The 17,023-nt window shown below is 50.3% G+C and overlaps 5 protein-coding genes across 5 annotated transcripts; 3 read left to right on the top strand and 2 right to left on the bottom strand.

The window, feature by feature from the left end:
• Nucleotides 1–178: 178 nt before the first annotated feature.
• On the top strand, nt 179–927 carry PENARI_c029G11358 (uncharacterized protein; the record flags this gene model as incomplete). The annotated part of the gene is made up of 2 exons (XM_022636343.1): nt 179–673; nt 730–927. 2 exons carry the CDS (start codon nt 179–181, stop codon nt 925–927), a joined length of 693 nt encoding a protein of 230 aa, XP_022483875.1.
• Nucleotides 928–2,648: 1,721 nt separating this feature from the next.
• On the bottom strand, nt 2,649–6,436 carry PENARI_c029G09181 (putative VPS9 domain protein; the record flags this gene model as incomplete). Its single annotated transcript, XM_022636325.1, has 2 exons — nt 2,649–6,331; nt 6,433–6,436. 2 exons carry the CDS (start codon nt 6,434–6,436, stop codon nt 2,649–2,651), a joined length of 3,687 nt encoding a protein of 1,228 aa, XP_022483881.1.
• A 1,370-nt stretch (nt 6,437–7,806) lies between these two features.
• Nucleotides 7,807–8,680, bottom strand: PENARI_c029G03027 (mitochondrial 37S ribosomal protein uS11m; the record flags this gene model as incomplete). Its single annotated transcript, XM_022636279.1, has 2 exons — nt 7,807–8,384; nt 8,461–8,680. 2 exons carry the CDS (start codon nt 8,678–8,680, stop codon nt 7,807–7,809), a joined length of 798 nt encoding a protein of 265 aa, XP_022483859.1.
• Nucleotides 8,681–8,849: 169 nt separating this feature from the next.
• On the top strand, nt 8,850–10,444 carry tim44 (protein translocase subunit TIM44; the record flags this gene model as incomplete). The annotated part of the gene is made up of 2 exons (XM_022636300.1): nt 8,850–9,712; nt 9,769–10,444. 2 exons carry the CDS (start codon nt 8,850–8,852, stop codon nt 10,442–10,444), a joined length of 1,539 nt encoding a protein of 512 aa, XP_022483842.1.
• Nucleotides 10,445–12,714: 2,270 nt separating this feature from the next.
• PENARI_c029G00834 (RIC1 family protein) lies at nt 12,715–15,943 on the top strand (the record flags this gene model as incomplete). Its single annotated transcript, XM_022636266.1, has 6 exons — nt 12,715–13,029; nt 13,094–14,488; nt 14,542–14,815; nt 14,871–15,346; nt 15,406–15,864; nt 15,938–15,943. 6 exons carry the CDS (start codon nt 12,715–12,717, stop codon nt 15,941–15,943), a joined length of 2,925 nt encoding a protein of 974 aa, XP_022483838.1.
• Nucleotides 15,944–17,023: the final 1,080 nt, after the last annotated feature.

The following is a 17,023-nucleotide window of genomic DNA, read 5'->3' as shown; positions in this document are numbered from 1 at the left end:
CGCATCTATGATACGTTGTATTGCCTGATGTTTCGAGTGCACACAACATACTACTCGTAAGCCTCTACCAAGCCATGAGACTTCTCATTAAATTCTTTCTTGTAGGTCGCAATATTTACCAACCACGCCATAACAGAGAATCAAATAATTTCAGAGTTCTTCGGGGTGGCGACTCGATATGAGGCTGTTGGCTCTTTCCCGCTATGATGAGGGTGCTGTAAGAAAGATTATGTCTTTCCAACTTCATTCACGACTCATCCAGGACATGTCTTCTCTCGCCGATCCTGTAGCGGTATACAATCGGTCAGCTGGGAAATGGAGGTATTACAAGCTCTCCATTGCCGGAGCCGTTATTCTCGGAACCCTTACACTGGCTGGACTGATTTTCTTGCTGGGATGGTACATTCGACGAGCTCGTCAGGCTCGACGTCTCCGGAATCGTGGCAGCCGCGAATCAGATCACTTTGGTCTTTCCACAGTCTCGCTTGCTAGGACAAGCAAAAGCATCGATGCCTTTCTCGTGAAAGATGCCGACCCGGAGCGGACATCCCTCATGTTCAGCAGAAGCCCCTCTCCGTCTGTTACTATCGTCCTTGACGATTCAGAACACCGAAACTCATTGGCTGAAGTCTATCGCACCAGTTGGAATGCATCGGCGAGTACCCTTGGTAATGTGAGTATCATCCTAAAGTATTCTGGTAAGAACTGAGAGCAACAGCTAATACAAAGGCGATCGTAGAGATCTCGAAGCAACTCGATTCAGCGTTCGACGAGCTCTACTCCGAGAGCATCGATTCCATCCGCTGTGAGCCCAACAAACCGATCCTCCCTCTTGTGGACCACAACATCTGGCGACACCGAGGCTGGCTGTGGCTCTCGTTTCAGTCGAGATTCAATCTGCTCGCATATGAATCAGAGCCCCACTGACGGTTCAAAATCACGCAGCCCTCCGGCATAGCCCGTCGTTCCCACGCATCTGTTGCTTCCAATCGCCTGTCAGTCAAGGGCCCTTTGCAGTCTGTTGTCCACATGTTCAATGACGCGGAACATTCTAGGCTTTCGGACGGGAGAACCCAAGACCTGTGCTGATGCAACTCCTCCTTCTCCCGTTTCCTCGGTCTTAAGAAATGCTTCGGTCGAGTTTCGTCGTTCTCGGCAATTTTCTTCCACTTCTCAGACTCCTCAGGCACCATACCCTTTCTGTGGGTTCTCCCAAGGCTGAGGATTCAAATCTAAATTTCCTCGTGCACTTCTCCTTTCAATTGTTGGCTATTGACTATAATTTCACGGTGGAGGATTGAAGTGTGATCATGCTTATTCTTTCTGTTGTCGCCACAACTTGGAAGGCTTGAGCAGAGTCTTTATTTTTTTCGGTGCCTTCGTTATTGTTGTTCAGATTCTACTTCTATAAAACCAATATCTCTCTCGGGTCCTTGTACTGTAGCAAATCAAGGGCACTGGTAGATACTAGTAAATGCAAAGATTTGATCGAACCCGAGACGCTGCTGGCCCCCAGGAGAGATTTTTGGATACCACGATCAAATAGTGAGGCTTTATGGTATTCATAGCTTTTGTCTGGATAGTGTTCTTCTAGCTGATGTATAGTTAGCTACATTTCCCTTGACTAAATGGTGGGTGGATCCCGCCCTATTCCTGGTTAGCCACAGCGAACTCTGCCATACATCGAAGTCCGTTTCACCATATGCAACTATGGTTATATAGCAGGTTTCCGCCGCTTTATGTGGATGATATTGATTTTGGGAAGTCATATGTGTTATAACTTGAATGTCTTAGAATGATACTATCGCATAGGACGAGGGAATTACTTGAGGGAAGAACGAGTTAAATATTTAAATTACCGCATCACAATGTTACATCTAACGGTTGAAAAAATCCATAGGCGAATGGCGGTCATTTCTGACACAAACAAATATTACCGAGTTAGAGTTGTATCTCTATACCGACTGTTGGAGACCATCCCGATGAGTGGTCAGGGATGCTTTCGGCTCTTAGACAGGCAGATTTTATTCTGGAAGGTGTCATTGAAGATATCGTTTCTATGGATCGGTGATACAATAGGTTCTTCAGGAGTACAGGGATGGCCAGGGCTTCAAGTACTATACAATCGAGAGCATTAAACAGAGTGGAACGAGACTCTGGCGGATAGATTAAGAAGAGATGGATTAATTGAGAATTTGACCAGATTATTGACTAAGTCGACCAGAACATGTGTGATGCTCTCATGTCTTCACTACCTATCGGTAGGCTCGTCAATTAGATCAGTAACACAACCCTTGGTGGAGCACAGCTGATTTTCTTCAAGTAGAGGCGGTACTTATCCCGTGTAATCATAGATTGTTGCATTAGTAGTCAAATAGATAGCCATTGACGTGGCAAGAGCATTGTCTTGGATTGAATAGTTTCTGACTTAAGCTATGAACGAGATGATACATTGGGACATCGCCACGCGCCTCGCTATTCCGGAACCCAGAGGCATCAGACAGAGAACCAACAAAGAAAATGAGACAGAAAAACGAAAAGCAAATATCCAAACACATGCTCGCCATGAGATGTACAAACCAAAAAAGGAAAGCTAGCAAGAAATGAGGGAAAACCTCTCATTGAGATCTATGATGTATCAATCATGTTCAAGTATTCATCTCACGCACACTGCGCAGGCAGCGTTCAAGCCGTTTCCCACGCTCCTTTTCACGAACAAGAGTATCCTTGACAAAAGCACGTATGGCATCACGGCCAACCTTTTCACGCCATGAGGTCCAGCCAGCCAGCTCGCTGACTACTACATCTTTGTTCCATGACACCTCTTTCGCGAGGCGAGTCGCTTCGGATTCACCGTCGCGGATCTTTTTTTCCAAGTCGCGGACGGACTTTTGACGAGATTCTTCAAAACCGGGTAGGTTGAGGTTGAACTTGCGGGGAAGGGACGAAGAGAGGAGGGAGGAGCGTGAGCGAGAAATGTTGCGGGTTGTTGAGGAGAGGGAGGACATGAGAGATAGTGGACGGGAGAGAGATTCAAGAATTGCGGCAGTTGTGTTGTCGACTGAGGAAAGAGCGGCAATATACTGCAGGAGAGGGGAGGAGTCCGACCTTGAGGTCGATAGGTATGTGGCATATCGGGCGAAGGCCTCTATATGCGATACGGGAAGCGCATTGGTGGGCTCTCGGAGAGTTGCGAGGGCAGATGAGCATAGCATCACGGCATCAGCAAGATCTGATGCTCCATTGTGCAGCGCATGTCCACGGCGGATCAGGTTGCGCGTATTTGCGTGCACTCCGCGCACCATCTCCTGGGCGTGGTTGACGAACTGCTCGGTATCGCGCATTCCATCCAGCGAAACAGGCGGGTATTCATCGGCGATTGTTTCTGTGAGCACTGCTGCCTTCCGGCGAGAACGATCGGCCACCATTTCAGGTTGAAGCTCTGGAACGAGGAAAAACTCCCACAGCATTTCATGGGTCGAAAAGGTTGGATGGGTCAAGAGCGTCTTGAGGAAACGGTCGAGCCTTTCCTGTAGATCATGGAGCACGGACCGCGATGGCTTTGAATGGATTTGAAATGGATTTCGGAAATCCGAAAGAGATGGCATATAAGACGCTGGATGTTCCACTGCAAGCCACTTGGCCAAATTCTCGAAATCCGAGAAATTGCGACGACAAGTCGTAACCGTGTATGTTGTTGATCCAGGCCGTGAAGATGCCACTGATTCGGATGGAGGATAAGGAGCCCCGGATTTGAGGATGAAGCGTACTGTTGCATCTTCCACGAAGAATGATCGCACGACAGTCGTGACACGGCCTGAAGGGTCCCCACAGGCAGATGGGGGATGGGACAACAAAATCAAGTCGTCGATGCGATTTCGTACCTCATCATCTTTGGCTAGTTCAACGGCCGTCAAACCACGGGCCTCTTTGATATGAACATCGACCCTTGGGTCTAGGAATAGAATGCGAACTTGATCGACTCGCCCGTACTTGCTGGCCATCATCAATGGTGTGAATCTCTTGTCATTTGTCGCATTGGGGTCACAGTCGCTCTCCTGGAGAATCCTTCTTGTGATCTCTGGGTCGCCAACAATATGCAATAAGGTGTTCCCTTTGGCGTCGACATGGTCATCCAATTGAAGTGGTTTGTTATCACCTTGCGACTGTTGCGCTGCAGTCAAAGCAGCTTGGACCATGGATTTATACTCGGGATGATCATAGGATCGGCAAAGTGCGAAGAGCGGAGTTTGTCCGTGCTTGTCTCGCAGTCTCCATGGAACGATGTTACCGAGTCGGGCCAGCAGAGAGGGTGTGCTGAACAGATAATGGGCGACAGTTCGGCCATGAACATCGGATTTGGTCAAATAGAACGCAACCACATTTGCGTCTGTCTTTGCGAACAAAAAGTCCAAAAGAATCTCAACAATCTCGTTGTGAGCTAGCTGCACCGCAGCATTCAATAGTGTCGTCCCATTGGCATTAGTATCTTGGAGAATCTCTTCCAATGGGAAGTATTCCTCCAGAGTCAACAAGTATCTCAAAGCCTCAGGCTGACGGCCCTCTACTGCCATCATTGGTATGGAATCACCGGCAGGGTCTTGGGTTTTGGTTAAAGTCTCAATTGAGCTATCACCCTCGATTCCACTCGCCATCGAACCAACAGTGGTTGTCCTGGAGATGAATGAGATGGCTGATGATTCTGACATGCTGCGAACATCCATTGACACTTTTTTGACTGATCGATGAGGTTCTTGGAGGATTGAAGGATCATCCCATGTCTGGAATGGAAATACGTGTGACAATGGCGGTGTATCGACAATGGCTTCCTCTTGGTGTGTTCCGCTGTTGATGTGATTGGTGAAAGAGTTTTCAAGTGGTAGTTCCTCTGCTTCATCAGTGTCATCTGTCTGGAAAAACACAGACTTCCGCTCTGGCTCCGGTGGAGTGATGTCATCTTCTGACTCGTGGTCTTCGTTTGGTTCCAAAATGGCCTTCATATCAGATAATCTGCCTGTTTTGGTGGCTTGCCATAGACGTCGGTTTCGAGCACTGGCGCGACGTAGCCCTGCGGAATCGGTCACAAGATACATCAAAACCGCCTCGAAAGTGCTCAGAGCATAGCCCATCTCACCGCTATCGACATCATCGATGTAGATGAAGTGCTGCATATACAGCAACCGAGCTTGGAGATGTCTAATTTGGGATCGAATCACAACAACGAGCAACAATGAGACTAGAACATCGGCATTGATCGTGACAGAAGAAGTTCCTTTCTCGGACGCTGGGCCGTCCAGCTGATCATAGCTTCCTGGGTAGGAAATGACTTTGACAGTTCCAAGGAGAGTACTCAGCATATCATGAGGACACCGGGCCTCGTTGATCTTCCGAAACTCATCCACACCTCGCCCCAGTCGCCGAATCAACTCTCGTTTGCCTGCACGTCCACCTTCCACGGAGATTCCAACCTGGGACACATCGATGCTCTCCATCTGTCGTATTCGAGAGTCCAACTCTGTGTCTTCTGGCTGGCGGAAGGAACAAAGACGAGGGAAAAGTAAGGGCTCGTGAACTTGCTCGGCGACATAGCGTTCTATGAGACGTTCGACTACAGGGCCAGTGAGGTCGGTGGTCGCGCCGAGCAGTGATAGTTGTTGCTTGTCAACGAGACGAAATAGATCAATGGCCGCAGTGACAGCAGTCTCTAAGCTTCGGCGCATAAGGTCTTCATCGTCTTCGAAGTATTCTTCCGAATTGAAAGGCAGTCGTCCTCTGCTGCGTGACGACCAACTGCGGATAGAAGAGCTTTCATCCGTTAGTGACTCGGTGCGGGTGAGCTTGTGCATACGCTCACTGCCAGATGCAGACGGCGATCGTGAAGGAGGAGGCGGTAGCGGTTTTCCAAGCTCCTTTCCAAATTCGCGGAATAATCGTTCGAGACCAGGCTGCATCTGTCGGGCAATCATTGGAAAGTTGGCAAGCAGTTCACCAAAAGTTCTAATCTCTTGCTTTTGTGGCGTTCCCATTGAATCCCCATTTCCATATTTTTTGTCCGCCGTGCTAGGTTCAATGGCCCTGCTTCCGGTTCCAGGCACTGCGGCAGGTATGATCCTTGCTGAATCATACGTTCCGATCAGCGGGCGAGAAATGTAATAAATGAGCCATGGCCGCGACTCATTGGACGCAGTGTAGTATAGCGCATCGGACAGAAGTTGAGCTTGTGTCAGTGACTTGAATCCTGGTGTCGTAGCATTGTCAGCAGAAGTCACCGCGTTCACCTTTAAGGACTTGTTACCTTTGTTGCTGTATACCGAGTTGTCCTTAATGATCACTGTCCTGCCATTAAATGTCGTAACCTGTCTCGCCTTCCCTCGACTATCCCGCACATTGTTGTCTTCTTTTGCAGAGCCGGTATGGATGGGGATGCGCAACACATGACTCCCTAGAAATTCCTCCGATGCGACGAGATCAGAATACAGCAAGTTTGATTCCCGGTCGCGTGAACCGATGAGACAATCCGTCGTGGGTACGAGCAAGACCTGATGAATGCACACAATATCAATTAGCCACTCCGGACGACCCGCTGGTTGATTAACGGTCTCCACCTACATGGTTCCCAACCGGTATACACTGGCCCGGGACAGTGCTTCGAAAGAAGGCACGGAGAAAAGGGTTTAGAGGGTGCATCCAAACGGTTTTGGACGGCCCAGTCGAGAAACTCCAGCAATCATCAAGCCGTCGGTCTCAGCTTGCCGGAGTTGGGGATATGTGCGCGGTGTAATTTCGCGGGGAAGAGCTTCGGCGCATGCAACTGCAGGCAGCAACCTGGGTATAAGGTCAGAGCGCGTCGATGGAACTTTTGGAACAATTTCAGCAAAAGCACAATGCCAAATCACAGCAAACAAGACAATCAAAGCGCCGAGGCAAGCAGAAAGAGTGATAAAGCAGCAGCCCCAGGGTGATTCGAGAACGTGATCGACGAGCTGATGGGCGCTATACTTTATTAGGTAAGTATCCCTCTCGGGAGCCTGAGGCAACAAATCATCTCCGGGCCCACCTACATGTTTGTTCAGCACTCCCATGTCATGTTCGGCTTTGTAGGTCTGTAAAGCATGTTATGAGGACTGGCGATATGATGAACTCGTTTTACCATGAGACTTAAGCTATTGGACCGTACTTAAGAGATGGTGCATTGTAACCTATAACTTATGTTTCTAAAACAACAATATCAAAACAGATCCGGTGGTAAAAACGCGTTTTTAAATGACTTCAGTTTGTAGATATCTTTAACTAGTTGGTCAAGCCTACAGCTGTCCAGAAAAGAGCCTTATCCGGATTGATGTTCTGGATTTCAGGAAACGAAAACTTGCCTTGCCGATACATATATAAACATATCTGCAAAGTGGACGTAACTCAGTGACCTTTCCTATCTTGCTTCCAAGGCTACCACACATATTATAAATAATTCGCACTCTTCCTCACCATGGAATTGCCCGGGTGACCTGACTATGGTATTTGGGACTCCAATTTACGAAGGAACCAGAAGTGAGCCGTTCTGTTTGTATGCAGTTTGCAGATGGATGGCTTGTATTCCTGAAACAGAATTCTAATATACAGAGTAGGTGCCGACCGACATACACCCATTTGAAAACAAAAAAAGAAGTAAAGAACAAGGAAAAAGGCTGTTCGGGTTTCCCCATACCATGCAATCCAGTACAGTTTGGCTGTATACAAGAAGCCAAATGAAACCAAAATAATGACCTCTTCACCGGCGAGGGAAAAAATTATGCTTTTGAGACTGAAAGATCATCCCAGTCTACGCTCATGCCTGCTGCGGGTACCACCGAACTTGAGTCGGGTGGAATCGGTCACTCGCACCACAAGTCCTTTGATGAATCGTCCCTCATTGCCCAGCAGAACCTTTGTGAATGCCTCTCGGCCCTTTCCAAACCCCCGGAACACAACTTCTAGTCGCTTGATCTCCATCAGGAGGCCTTTCTCCTTGATTTGGCCTAGCACGTGGGCGGACAGTTGGTATGCCGGGTCAAATCCAGAGCGGCCAGCTTTGCGGAAGCCAATCTGGCCACATCCAATTGACATAATAGGGTTGCCGTTTGGCCGTGTCAAGGTGAGAATTGTGTTGTGCTTGTGGCAGTAGACGTGCAGGTGGTGAGCCGGGGCTTGGTCGGCGTAGGGGTGCTTAATCACATCGGCTTCGAAGCTTTCGGCCATTCTGAAGCTGTCACGGCGCGCAGGGGCCCTCTCGCCCTGCATCATTTGCGTGATTGCAGACAATGGCGATGAAGGCGATGAGGTGTCGGAGGGTGCCTTCGAGTCTCGACCCAGCATCTGTCTTTGCATTTCATCACGATCGCCCCGTGGGGCTTGTCGAGAGCTAGACAGCGAAAAGGGACGTGTGATACACAATGGGTGAATTCGAGGCTGAGATTGGCGACATACCGACGGCAAAGCCTTGGTCAACGCGCTCATCGAAAAGGAGCTCATGGCGACGGTGCGCAGTAACAAGGATTCCGAAGGGCGTAAAGAGAACAGCAAAAATAACAATTGAATAGAGATTGAACAGTGCCGGAGTGCCTAACCGTGAACTCCGGGTGTTGTCGCAGGTCCCGTTGTCGGACCGAACAGAGGGAACGCTGGAAGTTTTTCGAAGTCTTGGCATCTCGACTTTTTCCCTTCCCCGATCTCTTCGCCTCCTTCACCACTCAACATATCGCGTCCAGGCTGGGCTGGAATCCCCGTGTTTTATATTAGATTTTACCTCCATCTTTCATCTCCGTTATCCTTTTCCACCTCATACTTCTCTGTTACCACAGATGATTCCGGCCAAGATGCCTGCCGCCACGCGAGCCGCTACCCTGCGGTCTCAGGCACCGATTCTCAGATCCTCCCAGCGGTTGTCGACTCGCGCTGGGTTATATTCGACCATCTCAGCTCAAACCTCAGTCCTGTCTCCTAGGTCCTCCCGGGCCATTATCCAACCCGCACCTCACACCGTCTCTCAAATCCTCTCGCCGTTCGCCGCCCTCCCGTTGACACGTTCATTCCACGTCGCAACCTCCCTTTGGCAACAGCAGCAATCGCAAAAGCAGGGCGAGGAGAAGCAGAGCGAGGGTGCCAAGTCTGAATCACAGGGCGAGGAATCCAAAGAAGAAGGAAAGGAGAAGAAAAAGGAAGAGGCACCTCCTCCGCCACCACCTCACGGAGACAAGTCCCCGTGGCAGGTTTTCCGTGAGACTTTGCAGTCTGAGTTCAAAGCCTCCAAAGAATGGGAAGAGTCTACCAAGGCGCTGGCATCCTCAGCCCACCAGTTCACCGAGAACGAGAACGTCAGACGTGCTCGTGCTGCCTATGACGCTGCCTCGGGAGCTGCTACAAGCAAAACCGGAGCGGCTTTCAAGACCACCGGTAAGGCTCTTGGAAAGGGAGCTGCTTGGACGTGGAACACTTCCGTCGTCAAGGGCGTTCGCAAGGGTGTCAATGCAACCGGAGAGGGACTCGAGAAGGCCACACGACCTGTTCGTGAGACCGAGGCATACAAGAGCGTCAAGGATGCAATTGATGATGGTAGCAGTTCCCGCTACGGTGGTTGGGTTGAAAAGGAGGAGCGCCGCAAGGAGCGACAGCGTCGGGAGGCACAGGAGCTCAAGTCTGGCAAGATTCGTCACGTTGACCAGATGATTGAGGATCCGAAGTAAGTTTTGATAATCCCATGTCCAAGTGGTACATGTCTGACTGATTTACTTCCAGCGCCGGTACCAACGTCACCATCCACAAGGACGCTGCCTGGAAGGACTCGTGGCGTGAATTCAAGGACTCCAATCCCATGATGCAGAAGCTCTTCAGCATGAAGGAAACCTATAACGAGTCCGAGAACCCCCTTATCAGCACAGCCCGCAGCATTTCCGACAAGATCGGAGGCTTCTTCGCTGAGAACGAGACCGCTCAGGTCATCAAGAAGTTCCGGGAGATCGATCCCAACTTCCAGATGGAGCCGTTCCTGCGGGAAATGCGCGATTACATGCTCCCCGAAGTCCTCGATGCCTACGTCAAGGGAGACGTTGAGACTCTGAAGCTTTGGCTCTCGGATGCTCAGTACCACGTCTACGCTGCCCTTGCCCAACAATACACCACCGCCGGCCTCAAGTCTGATGGTCGCATCCTCGATATTCGTGGCGTTGACATTTCGCATGCCCGTATTCTGGACCCGGGTGACATCCCGGTGTTCGTCGTCACTTGCCGGACCCAGGAAATCCATGTTTACCGCAAGGTCAAGACCGGCGAGCTTGCCGCCGGTATGGAGGACAAGGTTCAGCTAGTCACTTACGCCATTGGCCTGACCCGTATTCCCGATGAGGTCAACAACCCTGAAACTCGGGGTTGGCGATTGATCGAGCTGCAGAAGGCCGCGCGCGATTACATTTAATTGTGCAATAGCCTCTGTTCGATCTCCTTTGCCTCCTTCCTCCCCTTCCGCCCACATATTCTCTTGTGGATTTCACCTCTTCTCGCATCTTGATCCCACACCTTCAATTGTACAATATGACTGTTCGATATCAAGCCTGGTCGACCTGGCACTTCTTTACGGTTATGCTTATTCCAGTGACTGCAATTTTGGTCTTCGCTGGCTAATGAGATTTTCTTTTTTTCATGTATTAATCCTTCATTCGGCCTGTTGTTCACCCGCCCCGGTTGATTTTTGGCCTGTTCGCCTAGGGTCTTGCTCTCTCAAGACATAACTAGGCTCGCTCAGGACTGAATCTTTCATCCTTTCTATAGACTAGGACGCGCGTTGGATCTTATCTGATGGCATTTCTCTGGATCCTGAGGTGTTCTGCTGGCGTCTTTTTGCATTGTGTTTCCACTCTCCCCTCGCCACCCAGTATGACTGCATTGGGTTATTGGTTTTGGTTTCTGTTGTCAGGTTTGCGCCCTGGATCATCACAAGCCGAGCGCCGGCTGCAACGTTACGAAGCGTCTTGAAATCATGTAAATATATAGAAAAATAAGATTCTTGACTTGCATTCTGTGACCTGCGCCTTCTTGTCTACTGTAGAAGAAGCGAAGCCTCCCAAGATTTACTCATTTGGCTCCGTGGTTCTATCAGACATTCTTGTACAATAGGATATAGTTTCCCTCCTAAGCTGACCGAGAGGCATGTGCCAGGAATTGTATTTCTTAAAGAACGCTTGAAATTTGACTTTGCTACATGGTATATCAGATTGGGTCTTTCAATTTCATGCCATCAATCATTCGATGTGCCAGTGGATTAGTTCTGGCCACCTCGTCCAGCGCCGCCCGCACCGCCACCCATCATGTTCCGAGCCCTGTGGATTATACGTTAGTATATTGACACTCGGAATTTGACGCTTTGATTGACTTACATATCGGCAAGGTTAGGATCACTCATCAGGCTAGACATGTCAGGCATGCCACCACCCTGGCCAAAGTTTTCGGCCATCTGGCGGAGACGGGGGTTGTTCATCAAGTTGCCAAGCATATCGGGGTTGCTCATTAGGTTCTGTGCCATGCTGGCGAACATGGGGTTGTTCATCATGGAGCCCAGGTCAGGCATACCACCGGCACCACCACCGCCGCCACCAAGCATGCTAGCCAGGGAAGACAGATCGGGCATGCCACCACCACGGGAGGCACCAGGGGCAGTGTCAATGTCCTCGGAAGGAGGCTCGCTGGTGCGGCTGGCCTCCTCGAGTTTCCGGGTGGATGTCTCCAAACCGCGCTTCATGGCTTCACTGCCACCATTGCCTTCGGCCTCAATACCCTTCTCGTAAGCCTCCTTGGCGGCGTGGTAGTCGCCCATGTCGAAGCGAGCGAGACCCAGTCGGCTCCATGCCTTGGAGTACTTGGGATCGGCGGCAGCAGCAAGCTCCGCATCCTCTGCGGCCTTCTCGTGCTGCACAGAGGCCGAATAGGCGGCAGCGCGGTTGGAGAGATAGATCGGGTTGGCGGGGGCAATCTCGAGGGCCTGGGTGTATTTCTCAATGGCACCGGGGTAATCCTTCTTCGCCATAAGAGCATTTCCCTCGGACTTCAGCTTATCGGACTCGGGTGTCGGAACACCAGCCTTGGGCTTTTCCTGGGATTGTTGAGCTCCTGCCTCGGTCGATTGCGGGGTTGACTTGTTGCGCAGCTTCTCGTAGACACTATAGATTCCGACAAGAGATTGTCCGCCTAGGGCATCCTTCACGGCGGCCTCATCGGTAGGATCAACCTTGAAGGTGTCGGCGATACAGGATTGGGCGATTTCGATCGACTCGGCATCGTCGGCCGTAAGGGTGCCGTCCTTCAGGCTGGAGCCTAGGAAATCGATGACGGCCAAAGCCAGGCGCTTCTTGCTCTCTGTTGGGGCCTAGGTGTTATTGTCAGCTCGATGTGGCGTCCAGCACCGTTGGTAACCTACCATGATAGCGATTCTTCCAGAGATTTTAAATGGGGGGAATTCAATTAGGAGACGGAGAGGGAAAAAAACAGGTAAGGCAATGCGGGGGACAAGCTCCAGCACGTGATCGCTGCTTATCGGCCGCGGTCTGTTTTCCCCAGCTGTTTGGACTGTTGTTTTCAGTTTGATGTTCACCTGGGGGGTGACTGTCTACACTTCTGACAATTATTACCTGACTGGATATGACTCCATGTGAGCTCCATTGCCAGTCTTAACCCGTGATCCTGAAGTGAGCCATGTACTGGCCTCATGGAGTACCCCGGGTCTATGCGGTCAACGGGCCCGACATTCCCTATGTCTCCTCATACGAAGATCGTGAAATCGATGCCTCCTCTACCAGCGACAGTACCAACCCATTGAACGATGACGAGAATGATGAAGCTCAGCAAGGAATCCCGGACACACAGCAAAATGAGGCGGGCACTGAACCATCCCCCGACGCGGGCACATCCAAATGGGAAGATGAAACCATCAAGGGTGTTTGCGTGTCCAGAGCTGGTCAAATCTTTGCGACAATGACAGAGACATCCATTGCTCTTTGGCAGACCCGAGTATGTTCACAATCATGGTGTTTATGGCGGGGGAGTTGGGCTTTGATACTAATAATTGTGACAGCCCACAGCAGTTGTTGCAGCAGTCACTAGATCCAGGTTCTCCTTGAATACATACGGCCCCAATGTCGACCTTCTCATGCATCCGGACTCAACAATTCTCGTTGTACAGACTCTCAATGGATACCTCCTGACATACTCGGTGGCGTCTGACACAACGACTCCAGTCTACCAGCAGCGATTCGATCATTCTACACATCATCGTCGCCAGCAACTGGCTCGCTTTTCAGCGGTTGAAGAAGCTAATGTGGTTAAGAGCATCAGCATCCGGTTCCGAATGGCCATCAAGATCGAATCGGGGATCGTCAAGGCGCTGGCGCTGGATCAAGAACTCGTTGTAGCCACCGTGAAACCAGCGGCCATACAGTGTATTCGATGGACTCCTGAAGCAGGTGGAACACAGACTACATCGGAGCTTCTGAGCCGCATACTGGGGATATCAAAGAAGGTTTCTATCGTGGAGATGGTATATGACCGCGCAATGAACCTTTTAATATGGATTACGAGCAGTGGCCAAGCATATGCCGTGCAACGAGAATCCGGGGCGCAAGAGGATTCTGAAGCAGCCAAGAAGCTTTTCCACGGACATTGTTTCCATGACCCGAAGCATGACGGTGATAAGGCATTGAAGGTGGCAGTGAATGCTCGCTTTTCTCTGCTAACCGTGAGTTGCACCAACGGCGAAGTCTGGGTCTACACTGCGAAAGATTACATGGGCAATGTTCCCTTTTCACAGAAGCTCCAGCTGCCAGCCTCGCCAACAACGACCGGGTCCTTGTCTTTTATGAGTTATTCACCGGACGGATATTGTCTGTTTGCAGGCTATGAACATGGCTGGACAACATGGAGTGTCTTTGGGAAACCTGGAGGGAACAGCTTTTCGGCAGACCCTGCGCTGGCAACAACGAATACAGAAGATTGGCTGACTGGCATTTCGAATGGTTGCTGGATCGGCGGTGGCTCAGACATCATTCTCTCTGGGCAGAACGATCGCCGCTTGTGGATTTTGGAGACCGCTCGCAGTGCTTTGACTGGTTGCTTTTCTTCTGCAAACTTGGCCCGAGGTCTGCTGCAGACTGGAACCGAGTTCATTCTCTATCGTGGTCACGATATGCCGGATCTTATGACAATTTCTGGAAAGGATTCCCTTTGGCACCATGCCCAGTATCCTCCAGCATATCTTCATTCTCAGTGGCCGATTAAAGCTTGCGTTGTGTCCCAGGATGGACGATATGTTGCAATCGCCGGTCGGCGCGGCCTTGCCCATTACAGCGTGAATAGTGGTAGATGGAAGGTCTTCGAAGACTCTAATGCCGAGAACTCATTTGCTGTGCGAGGAGGGATGTGCTGGTATGGTCACATACTGATTGCAGCGGTTGAGAGTGACGGCTCATATGAGGTATGCCAAATATTTGATATACAGATATTCCACTGAAGACTGACATCTTGTAGGTGCGCCTTTATTCGCGCGAAGCTTCTCTCGGCAACGGCAACAATTCCATCATGTTCACTGAATATCTCCCATCACCAGTTGTGTTCATCGGACCCTCTGGAGAAGATTCTCTTTTGGTCTACACATTCGATAATATTCTCTATCATTACATCATCAATACAACACACTCCCAAATTACTCTTGTTCCTGTTGGGCAGATCGCTTTCAACGGGATTGTTCGAGCGCCATCCCGTGTGCGAGCAATCAGCTGGGTTTTGCCTGAGGAACAAATGCGTGAGTTCTCTTATTCAATGGAGGGGTATCGATTGAAATACTAAAGGGAAAGCAGGAAATGGCGATCCATCTCAAGATGTCAAAGTCGCATCGGTGCTTCTCCTTGTGGATGGCAATTTGGTTTTGCTGCAGCCCATGGTGTCCGAAACAGGCGGACTAAAATATGACATGCGCGTGGTATCTCATGATGTGGAATATTATATTCTGATGCGCGACCAGCTTTCATTCAACTTTGCCCCGCAGGTTGATGAATCCCTGCCTCCCAGTCCCTCTGCGGGGATGACACTTGAGCCATCTCCCAGCAGTTTGTCTCTCAGGGACTCCCTTTGGATGTTCCGGGGCAAAGACCTGCTCGCTTGGAATGATGTACAAGATGTTTTACAACAAGAGACGGTGCCGGGCCCACTCCACATTCCCCTTGACTTCTATCCACTGTCTGTGTTGTTGAACAAAGGTATTGTGCTCGGAGTTGAGTCCGAGATGATGCAACGACGTGATGTGACATTCACCGTTTTGAAGTTCGCCATTCGAGTAAGTTACACACCCCCTCCCCCATCAATTATACTCCTTTTTACTAACATGCGCCTCAGACCCACCTTTTCCTGCCGTATTTCTTACAGTATGGCCTTACAACCTTTGGAACACCTGCTGCTCTGTCACTATGCCGCCATTTCTCTCATTTGTCCTACTTTGCTCATGGCCTGGAAATCTTGCTTCACCACGTCCTGGATGACGAAGTGGATAACGAGAGCAAGGCCAGCAAATCCGACAACCCAGCGGAACGCGAAGAGCCGCTGCTCCCAACCGTTATTGCTTTCCTCCAAGCGTCCCTCCCCATCAGGGAATATCTTGACATCGTCGTGCAATGCACACGCAAAACAGAGCTGCGATCATGGCGTACATTGTTCGCTTATCTGCCCCCGCCAAAGGACTTGTTCGAACAAGCCTTGAGACTTGACTCGCTCAAAACTGCGGTTGGATATCTTCTCGTATTGCAAGCTTTCGAGGACGAGGAGCAGGGCCACGATGGGCGCATCGAGGAATATGTCGTGCGTTTGATCGGCTTGGCTTCGCAAAAAGGGGACTGGGAGTTGTGTGCTGAGCTGGCCCGCTTCCTCATAGCTCTAGATTCTTCGGGTGAGATGCTTCGACGCGCAATTACCCGAGTTGGCCTGCGTCCCGACTCCAGGTCCCCTGTCAATGGCCAGCGTCCTGGACCGGGCCCTCGAAATGGATCTGCAGGAGTGAAAGGGCTGGGCTTGAATCTCCCGATTCGATCTCCATCGTGGTCGTCTCTTTCTCCAACGTCGTCGATCTCACCCCTTCCAAGTGGGCGTGATGGTGATGTGTCAGACGAGAACCCCTATTCAGCAGATGATAGAGATAACTGACCAGGCTTTGCTGCTGTGCTGCTGTGACAGAGCACATATTAATATTTGTGGCCTCACTACGCATGTAAATAATTGCCATTGGCAAATGAACGCTTGAATAACGGCCTCTTGTTTGAGTACATATGCTTTAATTCTTTTGCCTCTTTCCATATATTTCTCTCTAACAGACCTTGCATGTTATGGAACTCCGGGTCCAAGGCTCCCCGGCGCAAGGTACAAACAAAACAAAGATAGTGGGTCTGCCATACGTTTCATCCAATCAAAGCGCACACATCCCAGCATCCCGGATCCATCCCTGACGCCACAACCTTTATTCTGTCTCAGCATCTATATCAGGGTGTTTCTATAATGGTATGTCAAGAACGGAATAATTTGATAGGTAAAAGAAACCCGCAGAAGTACGGATGGAGCCAAGATCTTTGCATGATGTTCAGGGGGTTTTCATTAGCAAGGTGGAATATTGACTCAGTCAATTATCTTGCGTGCTTAATAGGGTACGTAAGTCAAATCCCGTGGTCCCTACTAGTGTAAGGATCACATTCAGGGACCCGCGAAAGTTCAGCTAGAAGGCCCCTGTGCACTCCCGCTGCAGGTGTCTCGCATAAAGAGGGAGGCTTATGATGTAGATCATTGATCACCACCCGTAGTGGGCGGACCGTTGTGGATCAGGGAATAGTTGCAATAGTTCGTGCTGGTAGAAATGCCAAGCGAAATGCCAAGGGGCTCAATTCATCATCACGCTACGTGACGGTTGTGGCGTCTGATGATTCGGGTCGCTAAGGGTCCTGATCTACCCTCGTTGACGCGATCGTGTGGA

The sequence above is a fragment of the Penicillium arizonense genome (assembly GCF_001773325.1).
Source record: "Penicillium arizonense strain CBS 141311 chromosome Unknown PENARI_contig029, whole genome shotgun sequence".
Classification (NCBI taxonomy): Eukaryota; Fungi; Ascomycota; class Eurotiomycetes; order Eurotiales; family Aspergillaceae; genus Penicillium; species Penicillium arizonense.
Note: the sequence above shows the minus strand (reverse complement) of the source record. Positions and strands in the feature narration are given on the sequence as shown.